The following is a 15,624-nucleotide window of genomic DNA, read 5'->3' as shown; positions in this document are numbered from 1 at the left end:
TTACACTGTTGTGCTTATCTGATCCCTTATTTTAAGATGTCATAGGGATTATTTGAGGTGTGTACATATATATATATATATATATATACTGTATATTTATATGCAGATAATGAATGACACAGATTGACTGCCATGGTCTTTTGGTAGTTATAATGTTTTGTGAAATGATAAGGGTGTCATAAGTGCTTCGCTTAAATAATAACTGTAATTAACCTTAATTAAAAAGTACATATGGCTTTGCTCCACAGCTTAATAAATGCTTTACATATGTGCAGCAGTTGCCATGGAGACTGGTAAATGGAAGAAATATAAAGTAGAACCAATGAAAAGGCTTCATATAATGATTTATTGTGTATATTTATTCATGAAGATGTCTAGTATGTGAATGTGAGTGCTGCATTTATATCCTTACCATACAGGATTATGCTGGCATTGGTGATTCCCATCGTGTTCATGGCAACACAAGTGTAGTTTCCATAGTCCTCTTCTGAGACGTTGAAAAAGACGAGCATGGACTGTTTACCTTGATTCTCTATCTTCACCCCATTGAGTCCGTTGAAGAGCCTGTAAGAAAGAAGGGAGCTGGTTTTTAAACTTCTGCTGCTGTGTCATAAGCAACATAAACTTAGCTGTCCTTTTATTGAATCTTTGAAAATGTGTGTGGTAACATCACGGCAGCGCAGCATTATTTTGCAACAACGGAGCTAGCTACTTGATATTTCATCCGCTTGATATCTCTAAATAGTCAACTCATCTTTCGGAGCGAGCACACTTCCTGTAGCCTTTTGTGTGGGTTACTTTCCAAAAATACATAATCGATATTGTGAATTATCAGACTGCCTTGTATATTCTTTTTTTTAGCATTAGCAGTTACTTATGGGTTCAATGCAAAACTCAACAAAAATGGAACCCACAACCCAATGAGTGGCATCAGGGCTATGACCATCCATCCATTATTTATACTGCTTTTCCCGTTCAGGGAGGCGGGGGGCTGGAGCCAGTTCCAGCTGTCATTGGGCGAGAGGCGGGGTACACCCTGCACTGTTCGTCAGTCAATCACAGGGCTGACATATAGAGACAGACAACCAGCCACACTCAGGCACAGGGAGAACATGCAAACCCCACACAGTAAGGACCTGTCTGACGAGGATTCAAACCAGAAACCTTCTAACTGTGAGGCAACAGCGCTGACCACCGCACCACCATGCAGCCTATCAGCGCTATGTCCACTTCTTATACTATATACAGATTCAGCTAAACACAAATACTTGGAGTTTTATTTCTTTGTGAAATTGTAATTGTGTTATTCCTGCTGGCATAAAAGGCTGACATTGTTCACATAATAGTAAAAAAACTGAAAACAGCTTCCCACCTCACTTTGGTAACTGTTCATGTTTAGTTCCTTCACTCATTTCACTTCCCTTCTGATTCTGTGTCAGTGCCGTATTTCAAATTTGAATGAGTCATTATTTTTTATCCAGCAGTGTCTTCCATCTTTTATTTGTGGAGAAAATGTGTCTTTTGGGAACTGAAGAGCAACGGTTTTGTCTCTGTCAGAGACCATTTAATAGTGTAACATAGGCTTTGCTAATACCGTCTCTCGGGCTGCTCAGAAGCATTTCCGTTCTTTCGCCTTGAGTTGGAAGAGACTGCATTTACCATGATATCCTCTTAATCTCCAATCCCTACATCCCACTGACATAAACCAATTACAGTGTGGAAATAAGAAAAGCTGCCTCTGCCCCTTTGGCAGCTGATTTTATGCCTTTTTTTTAATACAAACTATGATTAAAAAAAAAATGTAACCATGGATTGAAAGACAAATGCACAAACTTTAATATGAAACAAAGACTTCTGTTTGAAGCTATACATTTTTCAGATAATGTAGTCCGTCTTATTTCACATGAACTGTCCACACCCTGGAGCAGAATTGTCTCTCTTTAAGTGTATGATGTTCCACTGACTTCAAACAATTCAGTGCCTGTAGATATCACAGAGTTCAGATAAGAAACTTGCCTGCGGTCTTCTTTGTACCACTCAAAATCTGCCCTGGGCACAGCGGAGGCTTCACACTGCAGGACTCCTCTCTGTCCAACTGACGTTCCTGTGCCCCTCGCTTTAGAGATGAATGGAGGGTCTAAACAACAAAGTTAAATGTGTTTTTACATTATACAGATTGCATAATTAAAAGACTTTCGCTTCATACCTTGTAATTGTTTATTGGCAGAATAATAACCAAGGATTGGAGTGAGTGAGCGATGTGTTACTACATCCAATGAACCTTCACCAATCCTAAACTATACATCTTCTTATGATCACTTGTAGCTATGATACGATTGTATAATCTCAGTTTATCTTAATATAAAAAGCATCTCTGACAGTTTTATATAATAACAGGAAGAATCAGTAAAACACTTAGAAAAAGAAAAATCCAAAAACCCTTGAGTTCCCCCAATCAGTGTGCGATTAAGAAAATATCCAGGTAAGGATCTTTCATGTCCCCCATTTGTTTGAACCATAAATGTGATAGCTTGGCCCTTACAATTGACGGTGATTTGAACTGTCCTGACATCAGGGTTTGAGATGTCATTGGAAGCAATGCATTCATACGATCCCGATTGCTCTTTGGTGATGCCTCTCAGTTCCAGATATTCCCCTTCCGTCACAAATTTATGAGTGCCTGTGGAGAAGAAAAGCAACAAAGAGAAAAACATGCATCAGTAATTATTTCTTGTTTTTGAGTTCCTCTGCATCACAGTAAGGTGGTGGAAATACACTGAACGAGTCGATGCCGTCTTTGACCCGATTTTTGAGTCACATGACTGATTTTGCAAACGGGCTGAAGATGAACTAGATTACACCTTGTTTACCATGCAGTATTCAGAGGGTATGACAGCCGGCTGCTACCGATCGGTCAAAAGCGTTTTAGGCTGTATGTTTGAAATTTTGTTAGTACCACTGCATAGTCTTGTGAGAGCAGAGCCACAAGCAGATTCCATGACTTCAGGCCTTTTCTCCTGATTCTGCTGTGCAAACTGTCAGACAGCATCTGAAATCACCATGGCAACGAAAGACATGTATATCATAAACTTCGTTCTGTGGGAGTTTTGAAAGGAAGCTTTAATGACAACTTGTCAGTGGTCCATAGTGATTTAACACACTCAGTGTGAGCTCTCAGGTCGTGATTGACAATCAGACCGTTCAATGTGAGCACATAATTCCTGAGCATTGGTTTTGAGTCATAATTGTTTCACTCGTTAGTTGACATTCCACCACGACATTTATAAGAAAAACGTATCATCTTATTGACATTGGAGTAAATCGATCAATGATGTTAAAAAATAAGCAAATGTTTCTTATTGACTATGTCTGATGGTATTTATGTAGACATCTTATGCATTATGGAAAGATATCTCAAAAGGAATGTAAACATAGTCGTGCAGTCAGTGATCCTAGAAGATCCCAAGTCTTTTCAAAATCTTAATCTGTGTCTAGAAACTCTGTGAGCTGCTGTCTTTAGATAAGAAGGGGAGTCAGATGTTAGCATTTTAAAATACGTTTCTTCAGTCTTTTAGTGTATGACATAAGTTGTCCCACACCAGCTTTAGATCCCACACCAGCTTTCGATCAGTTGTTCGATACCCTTTGTTTGTATGATGATGTGTAGACCTTAATTTGTAGAAAATAGTAAAATCATCATTAAAAACCACAACAGCAGTCTGTGCCCCAATTTTAGATTTCTGCTCTCTGTAAATGTCTACACAAGTAAAAATGACTTCTGGGGGCATGCTCTCATTACACAAAGAAAATACACTAATTGCATCAAAACAGGCCCTCTTGAGTAACACCATTAATTAGCTTTGACACCAGCAATGTTAAAAGCATGTTCTGGTGACAGAGAGACCTTAAGCCGTTGCTGAGTGGGTGGGAGAATTGATAGGAGCACTAATCCCAATCAGTAGAAATGTCAATCCAGCAATACTACTAAATTAGCATAATATCATCATGGTTTTTATTTTTTCATCCTTAGCTGCAGACACTGTTGCAGGTGGCTGGGGATTCACTGAAAAGGTTGTAGGGTAAGGATAATTATCCTGTTGCATAAAGCCAGGGAACTGCAACTCCTGGTAATTACCAGTTTCCATCATGGATAACTTTGTTAGGCTGACTGTGGGTGACAAAATCCTCTTGAGTTATCAATAATCTTTTATTAATTTTTTTTAAACGTCAATTCAAAATTTTTTGCTCAAGACAAAATAGCAACAAGTCTAGACAGTACTCTTTAATATATTATTCATAAACAACCAACAATCCTCCATGAGCACAGCACTTAAAACAAGATTTTAACATTTAGCACAGTAACAGTGTCAATGAAAAACTGCCGTTTAAAAGGCAAAAGCTTCGACCAGAACCAGACTCGTGTTAACAGCCATCACCTGGTACCTGTTAGAGCGAGATGCAGAAAAAAAGAGCTGGATAGAGAAAACAGTACTATATGGTTCTGTAAGGGCACACTCACATATAGGCAATGCTTGGAGGACTATAGCCTCCATACAAGGGGTGCGTGCACTAAACACGAGGCAACCGGTGCCCCCAGTCCTGTTTTTCTGAGTTAACAAGATCGTTATCGTGTTGATTAAGAAAACATCAGATGTGTTTTTTCAGTGACTGCAATTCAATCAGAATTCAGAGCGTGCCAACAGTTTGAAATATGGTGTGTTTTTTTTCTTAGAACAAATGAAGATATGTCCTGTACTGGTGTGTGGGTTTTTTCTAAATTCTGCTGACTCCAACTCAACCCACTATTGAGGAGGGATGTTCATTATGCATGTGTTTCTGTGTTTGTTCTTGGGAAATATCTCTTACAGTAACTAGTTAGAAATTCAAATTAGAGATCACGAGTGAGTATAATGCAATCAATGCATTATGGATTACAGTTGAGAAACAGAACAGAGTGAACAAAACAAGATAATACTACAAGATAATCTAAGTATTATGAAATAACTGTCGATCTAAATGACTCCAATGACTAAATGTAAAAAAAGTAATGATTGTTGAATATTACTTGGGATGAATGAACATAAAAACAATAACCATCATCATCATCAACTCCCACATCAGTGGTCTGCAGCGATGGCCATAATCCCGCCACATCAGTGTCAGTATAGCATCACGGGATGACTAATAGGAGAGCTGTTTAAGTACCGGGTGGCAGACGGCACAAATGAGCGTCTAAAAGCACTCAGCGGATCACCTCAGCGATACTCGCCATTAGCTGAAGGAGCTCTGCTGCTCAGACACAACTCTGCAGCTTTTGTAGAGTGATTACTGCTGTCCAATTACAAGCATTACAATATCACTTTCCTTTATGTCAGTGTTATTTATGGGCAATAAAGTGTCACACTTCCAGAACACTTAGCCTTTCAGTTTCCTCTTTTATAATAGCTGCTTCTAAAAACTGAATACACGCATGCATTCATTTATTTCCAAGAGATATTCACATTACACTGACACATTCCTGACCTTTTTTACATTTTATTTAATAAAACCTGCAAAAAACCCTCTTTTTTTCAGACTTGCTCTATGTGTCTGTAGCTTTAAATACAATTGAGCTGTTTGACCACGCCCTTCTAAGCATTTGAAGATACTCCAAAATGTTACATCAACATGAGCAAACCTGCCAATGTAGGTGCTCTATTTCTTTAGCAGATCAGACTATTAATATACTTTTTTACTCGATTAACAAAATACTTAATCATATTTTAAAATAAACTTCAAATTCCTCTAGCTAATGAGAAGCCCTCAGTGAGGAAGTGCGCCCTCCCCTCACTTTGCAACTTCTTCCCCATGCTCTTGCTCCGCCGATAATTTACATGAACCTTAGTGGCCACTTTCAACAGATCGAACCTCTCACAACTCAACCACGAACATATATTGCAAGCGAGAGCCAAAACTTCACTGGGGCAATGTTTCATCCAGTAAAGGCCCAAGACATTTCAGACAGGATCAACTGTTGGATACAGCATCCCAAGGCCAACCCCTGCATGATAGCTCTCACCGCCCACCATACCCACATGTATTAATGTTTTTTGCTATTGCAACATTATGTAAAGTAAGTGTAAAAATGCAAATAATCCTGGTGCCGACATACAGCAGAGGCAGAACATGGACCTTCAGGCGGACTGGAGGTAGGGCAGAGAAGGAGCCAGGACCTTGAGGTTGATGGCCCAGTGGCAGAGTAGATCCCCAGCACAAATGAGGAATGAGAAAACTTGCTCAGGGTTTGTCGTTGTAAGGACACCCCAAACAGCCAAGGGGAGAGGCAGACTAAACTAAGATGCCTGTTCAGGCTTGCCATCACCCCCACCAGGTTGGGCTGCATGCTCCATCCCCCCTGGATGGATGTATGGATTGATAGTTAGGTAGATAGGTACTCTATTAATCTTTTGCAGGAAATGACACTTTTAAAGCAGCTGTAGCCAAGACACCACATTCTGTGGACAAAGAACATTTAGGCACCTAAAAAGACATAAAAAAAAAAAAGAATACAAAAAAAATACAATTTATGAATTAAAGATATCTAAGCAATGTGATTAACATTCTCGTCTTTTATGTTTTTTATGTAAGAGTGGAGAGAGGAGATAAGAAAATATGTGAGGAAGAGGACAGGGAAGGCAGAGCCAGGGTGAGGAACCTGAGAAATGGTGTTGTGAATTTAAATATCAAGACATTTTTACCCCCATGATTCTTCATTCTGGATGGTATACGATCAATGAGATTTGAGTGCACTTCCACTCCACTTGTTACACACACACACACACACACACACACACACACACACACACACACACACACACACACACACACACACACACACACACACACACACACACACACACACACACACACACACACACACACACACACACACACACACAACAGCAGCAGCACTCTCACTGCTCAGTTAAATATAATTTTGTATTTGCTGATTCCTCTGAGTTATTACTTTTTTATTTTGACCCAGGGCTGAGAGTGAGCTTTTGTTCTTTATCATAACCACTTAATACAAGGAAAAAACATGCACACACACACACACACAAACACACATACAGTAGCTGAGGGTCACAGACAACTGAGCCCCAAGATAAGCTATCAATACAGCCAGTTGCCATAACGCACGCAGAAGAGAATATAGCCAAGGATTCCAGCAGCAGAAATAAGCAAATAAATGTTTAGAGCCTGCCATTATTTTATGATGAGCGACACAGAATCACTTTATAAATCCCTCAAGGGTAAATTGGTCATTGCAGCTGCTTTTTATACACAGTACAGCAATAAGAAAAATAGAAACATCTAATACAATAAGATATACAAATAAGGAAATAAGTACAAGAACATCTATCCATCCATTTTCTTCTGCTTATCCGAGGTCGGGGCATGATGGCAGCAGGCACAGTAAGTCAACCCAGACTTCCCTCAACCCAACAAAGTTTTCCAGCTCCTCCTGGGGGATAACGAGGCGTTCCCAGGATAGCCGGGATATATAATCCCTCTAGCAAACTCTGGGTCTGCCCCGGGGTCTCCTCCAAGTTGAGTGCCAGGAAAACCTCTAACGGGTGTCGTCCAGGAGGCATCCTTAACAGATGCCCAAACCACCTCAACTCGCTCCTTTTCATGCGAAAGAGCAGCGGCTCTACTCCGAGCTCCCCCCAATGTCTGAGCTCCTCACCCTATCTCTAAGACTGAGCCCAGCCACCCTTCGGAGGAAACTCATTCCGGCCGCTTGTATCCACGATCTTATTTTTTTCGGTCACTACCAGGAAATAATTATAAGAATATTGTAAGTAATAATAAAGCAATGTCCTAAAGTAAAAGGAATTGAAGATATAAAAAATATTTACAAATATAAATATATAAATGCACGGTAGAGGGAAACTCTTACAATTCAGCCTCTCCACAGAGAGAGGCCGGTGCTTCAAGAGAAGGACCTATGGCATCAAAAAATAATTCAGTGGACTCCTTTACACATGCAGAATTCAAAGAAAGAGAATTTTGAGCGTCAAACACTTCATTTCCTGCATTCTGGTGAATTTTTATGCAACAATTTGTGCCTTTTCTGAATTAATTTATGGCGGAAATTTCTTTACTATGTATAGGAAATTGTAATTATTTTTGAAATACTATTAATTATTCAACTGTATTGTTCATAAATTTCTACATATTCAAAACATTACAGGTGTTTTGGGATGTTTTTTTAGGAATCATGTACATCTCAAATCAAATCTATTAGAGAATGACACCTTGTTATAGCCTTAGTATCCAAAATGTAAAACTACATAAAAGCCGTTATGAATCTTTCACTCACTGAAGATCCATTATTTTGTAAAAACCCAATGTAATTACGAGGAGGCAGGAAAACTTGTCGGACAGTTCTTGCCTCCACGCCGTCCATTCATTACTGATAATTGGACACCTCGTCGGGCATTAACTCGTATACTTTGTGGTGTCACCTCTATACTGTTAATGGGACACTAATGCAAACGGGGGACTATTTTCCTCAGGTGACTTACACTTTGTTTCGTGAAATATCTTCTAATGTCTTCTTCCACCTTTCTTTTCTTGCCCGACATCCTCGTACATGTGTTGCACACCAACAGTATCGACCTCTCTCTCGTCAACACTGGCAAAGCCTGCAAGCGAAACAACTTCGACAGCCTACAGGAAGCTAAGCCAATCAAAAAACAGACCTGTCTCAAAGACGTATTTGAGAGGCAGTGCCCAAGTGGGAAAGGATTTAACCCACTGCCGCATGAGGCGCCTTTTTTTTCCTTCAACCTTAATATTGGTGTGGACATTTCAGCCATCGTTTGAGATTGGTATGGACACGTCCATGCGGTCCATACGCAATTCTACGCCTATGGAATCAGCTATCTAAATCTGTAACTCAGTGTTCTGTGTGTTCAGGTATACAATGCAAGGAGAGAAGTTAGGTGAGCCAGCCAGAGCCTGGACCATTTTTTTTGGAAAAAGATGGAAATACAGCATGTAAATAGTAACACACCCACCTGCAAGTGCACCTAGTTCTAAAGGCAACGAGAGCTGACTCTCTGATTGGTTTAATTCACGTCCCTCCCAAATCAGACCTTTGTATAATCAAGCCATTTAATCCAACCTCTTCATACCCTGCATGTTGCTATTCAAGCGGCCTCATAGGGCTTAAACACTTATCGCCATGTGCTTAAGACCGTGCGCTTTTGATCATTCAAATTGGGCCCTAAAGTGTGACCATAATTGGGAAATGTCATTCAAAGAGCTTGGCCAGTAGCACAATAACCTGCTGAAGCCTTAAATAGCATACTGACTGTATGAGTCACCACTTTATGTATAGTATGAATGTGAGTGAGTCACTCTATAGTCCATATAATTAGGCTTAAAGCTCTTATGTATAGTTCTATTCGTCATTGGGGAGGGAGGTAAGCTTTGAAAAGCTTTAGCTGGAAATGAAAACTAACACCTACCTGGAGTCTATTTATCACACTGTGTCATTTTCTAGCCTTAATATAGAGAACAGTGTCTTTGAAACACAGAAAAAGATGGATAAATCAAACACGTAATTTTTTTCCATACAGGTAGGTAATTGCCTCCCTATATAGGTATAAAAGAAACGGCTGCATGCAGAATATTTGGCTGCAGAGTAGGATGGTCCTCCTCAATGAACAGGACGGGGAGTAAGTTGCCCGACAAAGACACTTGATGTGAAGCAGTGTGTCAGCAGTCAGTAGGTAATTCTAGAGTTTCATGGTTTGTGACCATTTCATAGCCCTGTGGTCATTCTCTAAGCTCAATCCTTCACACAGCAGACGGTACTTGAAACAGTCCATGGTCCATTTGATGCCTTGACACTCCAGCTGTCCCGTTGAGCACCGTGTCTCTCTCAGGACTGGTTTCCTGCTGACATCAGCTCCTGGCCTTTTCCTCTTCTCCCCTCACCTTCCCAACACATTCCACCAATAACTCTGCCCGAGGCGTCGGTCTGGGTGTTGAAAGTTTAGTTGCATCTGCCATCGTCTTTATCTTTTTTTTTGACGACCTTGGGCCACCTTCACTCTCCTTTCACGGCCTCCCCCTGGGAGTGGGAACATCGCTACAATGCAGGAAACAGCGTGGCCATATCCTCTGGCACCGTCTCAAAGGAGGTGGCCGGGTACAACCAATCCTCTTACAGCCTCTTTCCTCCTGCACTGGAAGCACTTTTCCCAGATTACACACTCGTTTTTTTCCCCTTTCTTGGCACTGTTAAGAGTATTTCTCACACCAAGTATAGAGATAAAGTGTATGAATAATAGAGTCTAAGATGTGACAGAGTGAGGAGAAAATGCTTTTATAGAGCTCGATTTTACTTACAAATAAAGACCTTTCAAGTGCTGTAAGTTCTTTTGCACTAAGAAAGTCAACAACTTTTATTTAAGATGCACATAACTCTTATTGTCAACTGACAGAGACAGGTTAGGTGCAGAGTTGATGTAAAGCAGAAGCTTGCACAGAAGAGGTGGACATGATCAGTACAGGAAATGGCTCTTATGTGAGAGTTGTTATCTAAATTGATAAGTCAGGGTTTTCTTGAAAAGGGTTGCATGAGGTATTTACCAATGATCAGTGTACTATGCACTGTAGCTGGCCAAGTTTCTACACAGAAGCTTAGCTATGTACAGTTAGACTGGTCACAACAAAAGTATTGGGCCTACTTTAGCCACTTAAAACGTCCTACATATTTCAGTTTAAGTGTACTCTGTATTTCTAGATATTTTTTCTAGCTTTAATCTTTACAAAAATGTATAGTGGTAAACAAGGGCAAACACTGTCACACCTAGCAGTAACTGTAGCTTGCTTTATCTGCCCACTTTAGGGCTTGTGTTAACGATGGACCTACAGTACGTTAACAGCAGGCTTCATGTGACTGGAGCTAGCCATAGCTGCATTACCAACTGAGCTTCCTCACTAACACACTTCCTGAGAGCCTGCAGTCAGACAGAGACAGCTAAGTGTACCACTTGCTGCACAGATAACTTAAGCTACACTTAGCATGGGCTAATTAAGCAGAGCTATCTGTCCATCAGACACCATTACTCAGTTAAGTTTTGTTGATTTGTGTAACATGTTCTAAAGTTGTGTTTTTGCACAGTTGACAGTAGCACAAGTCCTCAGAAACACTCTTCTAACGTATTGTCAGTCAGTATATGGTCTTATAATAAGTTCACTTCCTTGTCTCCCTCACACTCTCTTGTCAACAACTTACTGCTCCACCGTGCGCCCCCCACAGGCCTGAAGCGTTTCCATTATATTTTTACATTTTCTTCATTTCTGATTTTGCAGCACATTTTACCAAATTTGCAGCAGGTTTTCTGGATGTAAGTAGTTTGGACTGTTGCAGAGAGTTTGCCCTTGCCAAACACCATATAAACTGCCCTTTCCTTCAGCACTATATTTGTTTCCATAAAAACAGCTCTATGTTTCCAGCATGTAATGCAGTGTATTCTATTATGCCATGTGAATTTCAGCATTTTGGCTCAGAAAGTACTGTGGCCAGTGCATGCTGAAACAAACTTCCTTGTTTTTTAGATGTCATAGTTTGTTCTGGCTGTGTTTTTTCCAGAATGTTCAAGCCGAGAGTGTCCTGGTCACATTTTTACTAACTATAAACGGCCCAAATAACCCTAAATATCCCTTTAAAATGCAAGATGCATGGAGTCTGGAAACTGCTATTAAGCCTGCATGTTAGCTGTATTCCAGTTTTCTCTTGTTTCTGGGTCTCTCTTCTTTTGTGTCCTCTGCATTTAGCTCTGGGAACATGACTAATTCACAACATAGACAACAGGACTGGCCACAACATCCTCGCTCGTGTCCCATGAGGCTCTAAGGATTACCACACTGCTGCAGAGCTGCGGTTATAGCCCTCGTCCCATGGGGTTAAGGGTTTAACTGCTCTTACCAGTTTTCTGCTCTTGATTTTTTATTACCTGAGACAACTGCTAAAAACAAACATAAGACTTAAAGAAGCAAACTACTCGTCTTGATGCCATAGACTTGTAATTTATGTGTAACTCCAGTAGTTTTGCACCTGGACCCATTTTTTTTTTTTTACATTTTCTGCGGTTTATATGACTAATAGATTTAAAAAAAAAGAGTTTCTGTGGTATATTACTTCACACAGGATGCAGAATGAAAAAACTGTATAAACATGATTTTGGGGTGAAGACGCAGTGTATCGTTGCTCTGCTTAAACGCTGTTTTGTGCTGCGTGCTGTGTCTCTTGCTCGTCGTTAGAACACTTAAAAAGGAAACAAAGGAATGAAGCTGGTTTTGTCGTTACATGACACTAACATAGCACACAGACTAACACCAACAGATCTTATTCAAGCATGTTTTAAATCATGAAAAAATATAAAAATCCACAGCTTTGAGAGAAGGCTTCTGTTTTTGTGTCCTGTTAGTTTCTCTTGCATTGAAGAATCAATTTTAAACATAATCACCGCCTTTTTTGAGTATAATGTCGCAGCAGGAAGTGTGAACAAAAACGGTTACAAAAGCTCTCTTGTTGTCCTAGAAACCAATTGCAACATGCATTTATCTTGAACAGAAGAACACTATGTAATCACAGCTGTCAAACCATCACTGTTAAACATTCTCTTTAACCTCATACAGGTAGGCAGTTACAGGCAGGTAGGAGTGGTATTCATGTGAAGAAATGGTTGTCTAAGTTTGAACAGGAAACAATACTCTGATCCTTGAGATTAAATGGAAGACTTGTTTTAAATCTCAAAGCAAGATAGAAATCACATTTAAATGTCCTAATATGCCATCGTATTGTGCTAAAGTTTGCTTCATGCAGGAGCTGATGCTTCATTACACATTTTGTGACTCAAGACTTGCCTGGGATACAATCCAGTCATAAAAATGAAAAAAAAAAAAACCTTCGATTGGCTTCAGAGCCCATTTTCCATAAGCCATTAGAAGGGACATTGACGACTAAGCAAGAAGAAATTGACTCAATGCTTTCAGGAAATCAATCCCCCCATGAGACTGTATCAGAGCTGCTTTAAACAATCAGATAAGGCCTGCATGTTCCCTTAAGGACTTGTTTTTGGGCTAGCGTACAATCAAGGGAATTTTTAAACAACTAGTTCAAGCAACATATAGTATAAGGACCATTTGCCAAGTATGTTATTTAGGGCCCGACCGATATAGGATTTTTGGGGCCGATACCGATATGGATATTGGAAGAGAAAAAAATTGGATACCAATATTGGCCGTGGAAAAGGTATACAGTATAACGTAGACAAGATGGAAACTGGAACGTAAAGGCATGTATGTGCATCACGGCAGTCTGGAGAGTGATAATGCTTTGTTATAATCCATTAAGCACACTCTGCTGGTGACAGCCAGGAAGAGAACTGATAGTGTAATACAATGATACTCACATTAAATGTTATTTGACTGGTGAATAAATCTTGTAATATTGGTGTATACCTGCAATAAAGCTGATATGCTATTCACTGGATAAGCTATTATCGGCTGGCCGATTAATCAGTCGCACTCTAATGTCATTGTCATGTAGAAAAACGTAAAGCTGAACGTTTTTTTGTCTTTGCTGCACAGCATATTATTTAATGATGAACAATGTCATTGAAAAAGAAATCCTCTGATGTATAAAATGATGTGCAGTTCTACTTTAGCCAAAAAGGCGGAAACCAGACTTTTTCCAAATGCATACAGAGCCCAAATTGAGTTCATTCTCATCCTTGGGGAAAACTCAAAGTGAAGACAAGGACATTAAGCATTACAAAATTGCTGTTTGTGACATGTATTGCTTACCTTGCCAGAGCTTTTAGCGTGAGCACTGGAGTTCTGCAGAAGGTTATTTTACACTAAAGAGTTTGTCACTTGACTTTAAAAGTCCTGCAGTACACAGCAGCTGTTGTTTGAGTTCAAGGAAAGTAGGGCAAGCATCACACAAAGTAGATCAGTGTGAGCTTTTCTTACATGTCCTGCATAAGTTATCTACGTTACTGAGACCAACCAGAAGCCCTGAAATCATTTTGTTTAGAAACCATGCCTGGGTCATCGTCTGGAATTATCCTACAGTATGAGTTAAAAGCTCCCGTGTGGAGTTTTTAATTGTTTTTTAAACAGACTGAAATGAACCTGGATGCCTCTTTATAACTTACAAAAGCAAACCAGACCATCAGCGACCTAAACAGCAGCTGGCATTGAAATATTACTACTACAGTTCATACACTGGCATCAGAATAAAGTGTGTAGACCTTTTACATAATCAATATGTCATTTTAACAGTCCTTCTTGACATCCATCATAATTACTTGATTGAAATGTGTAACTGCAAGCAGTAACTACTCTGCACCAGCTTGAGAAGGTCCCACTGGGCGATCTAAGAGTCAGACACGTTGTCACCTCTCCACCAGGACAGTGTTCAGTGTGATTTATTATACCAAAGCTGTTTTGTCAGCTATAAGGTAAGGAAGACATCAGCCTTCTGTTGCTGCTAGCCATTTATTTCCTGTATGACCGGTGCCATATGCCCTTAAAAGCTCCTGTGGTCGTTTAGCATGCACCATCAATATTAACCAATGCGGCTTCTCTTAATTACCATCTGTCTTTTTAAAAAGCGACTGGTCTTAGTTTCAATAGAATTAGGCAACAGAAATAGTTGTGTAATGGATAGTTGAGGCTGATATTTAAACACCTTTCATTGTCTTCAATTTAAAGATAATATATTTTTACCAAATAACTACAAGCATCCACTAAGATCCATCTCAAATGTATAACCAATATGCCTTAAAGGTCAAATATTATGCAAAAATACATTTTACCATGTTTTTCCAACACTAATTTGTGTCTCTAGTCCGTCTACAAACCCCCCAATCATAAGAAAATTCCATCCTCTCCGTCTTTTGCCTGCTCCACTTTTCAGAAAATGTGTGCTCAAACAGGTCGTTTGGAGATTTCCCTTCATGACATCACAAAGGGCAGTAACCCCTCCCCCAGGGGGTGACACTCCCACAGCTAGGTGTTTGTTCTGCCCTCTGAGACTGCCTTCACACCGTAAACAAGAGGGCATGGTGCAAGAAAACCCTGAGCCACAGCCCCTTCCAGAGGGGCGTGGTCAGACACAGCTCTTTAGGAGGTTTTGAGACTTACTTAACATCACCTCAAGTTGCTCACACTGCTTTGTCTGCAGTGTATGAATGTGAAAAGATGGATTAGGTAATATTGATGGTCACATAGCAGCCTCTGCCATCAGTGTGTGAATGTGCAGGTGTGACCTGCGGTGTAGAAAGCGCTTTGAGTAGTCAGGAGACTAGAAAAGAGCTACACAAGCTCAAGTCCATTTACCATTTACCATATAAAACAGATGAAAACTCATATTTTGCATGGAATTAATATCTGTATACATTCAATGATGTTAGGTTATTGCACACATTGCCTCGCATAACTTTTTTTTAAATTTCCTTTTTATCAATTAATTTTCATTGACGCAAGTTCCAGACAAACAGTGTAATTAAGATGAAGTCAAATGTTCTTATTTTCTTTTTTAACTTAATTTTC

The 15,624-nt window shown here is 39.9% G+C and overlaps 1 protein-coding gene across 1 annotated transcript in view; it reads right to left on the bottom strand.

The window, feature by feature from the left end:
- The window catches only part of opcml (opioid binding protein/cell adhesion molecule-like), a 227,569-nt gene that overhangs the window by 2,652 nt on the left and 209,293 nt on the right, over nucleotides 1-15,624 (bottom strand). The window contains exons 4-6 of the mRNA XM_061056041.1: nucleotides 2,543-2,680; nucleotides 2,017-2,137; nucleotides 413-564 (exon numbers count right to left, since the gene is read on the bottom strand). Of these exons, the coding sequence (XP_060912024.1) occupies nucleotides 413-564; nucleotides 2,017-2,137; nucleotides 2,543-2,680 (411 nt within the window). The remainder of the gene's footprint in view (nucleotides 1-412; nucleotides 565-2,016; nucleotides 2,138-2,542; nucleotides 2,681-15,624) is intronic.

This window comes from Labrus mixtus, chromosome 14 (genome assembly GCF_963584025.1).
Source record: "Labrus mixtus chromosome 14, fLabMix1.1, whole genome shotgun sequence".
NCBI classification, from domain to species: domain Eukaryota; kingdom Metazoa; phylum Chordata; class Actinopteri; order Labriformes; family Labridae; genus Labrus; species Labrus mixtus.
Note: the sequence above shows the minus strand (reverse complement) of the source record. Positions and strands in the feature narration are given on the sequence as shown.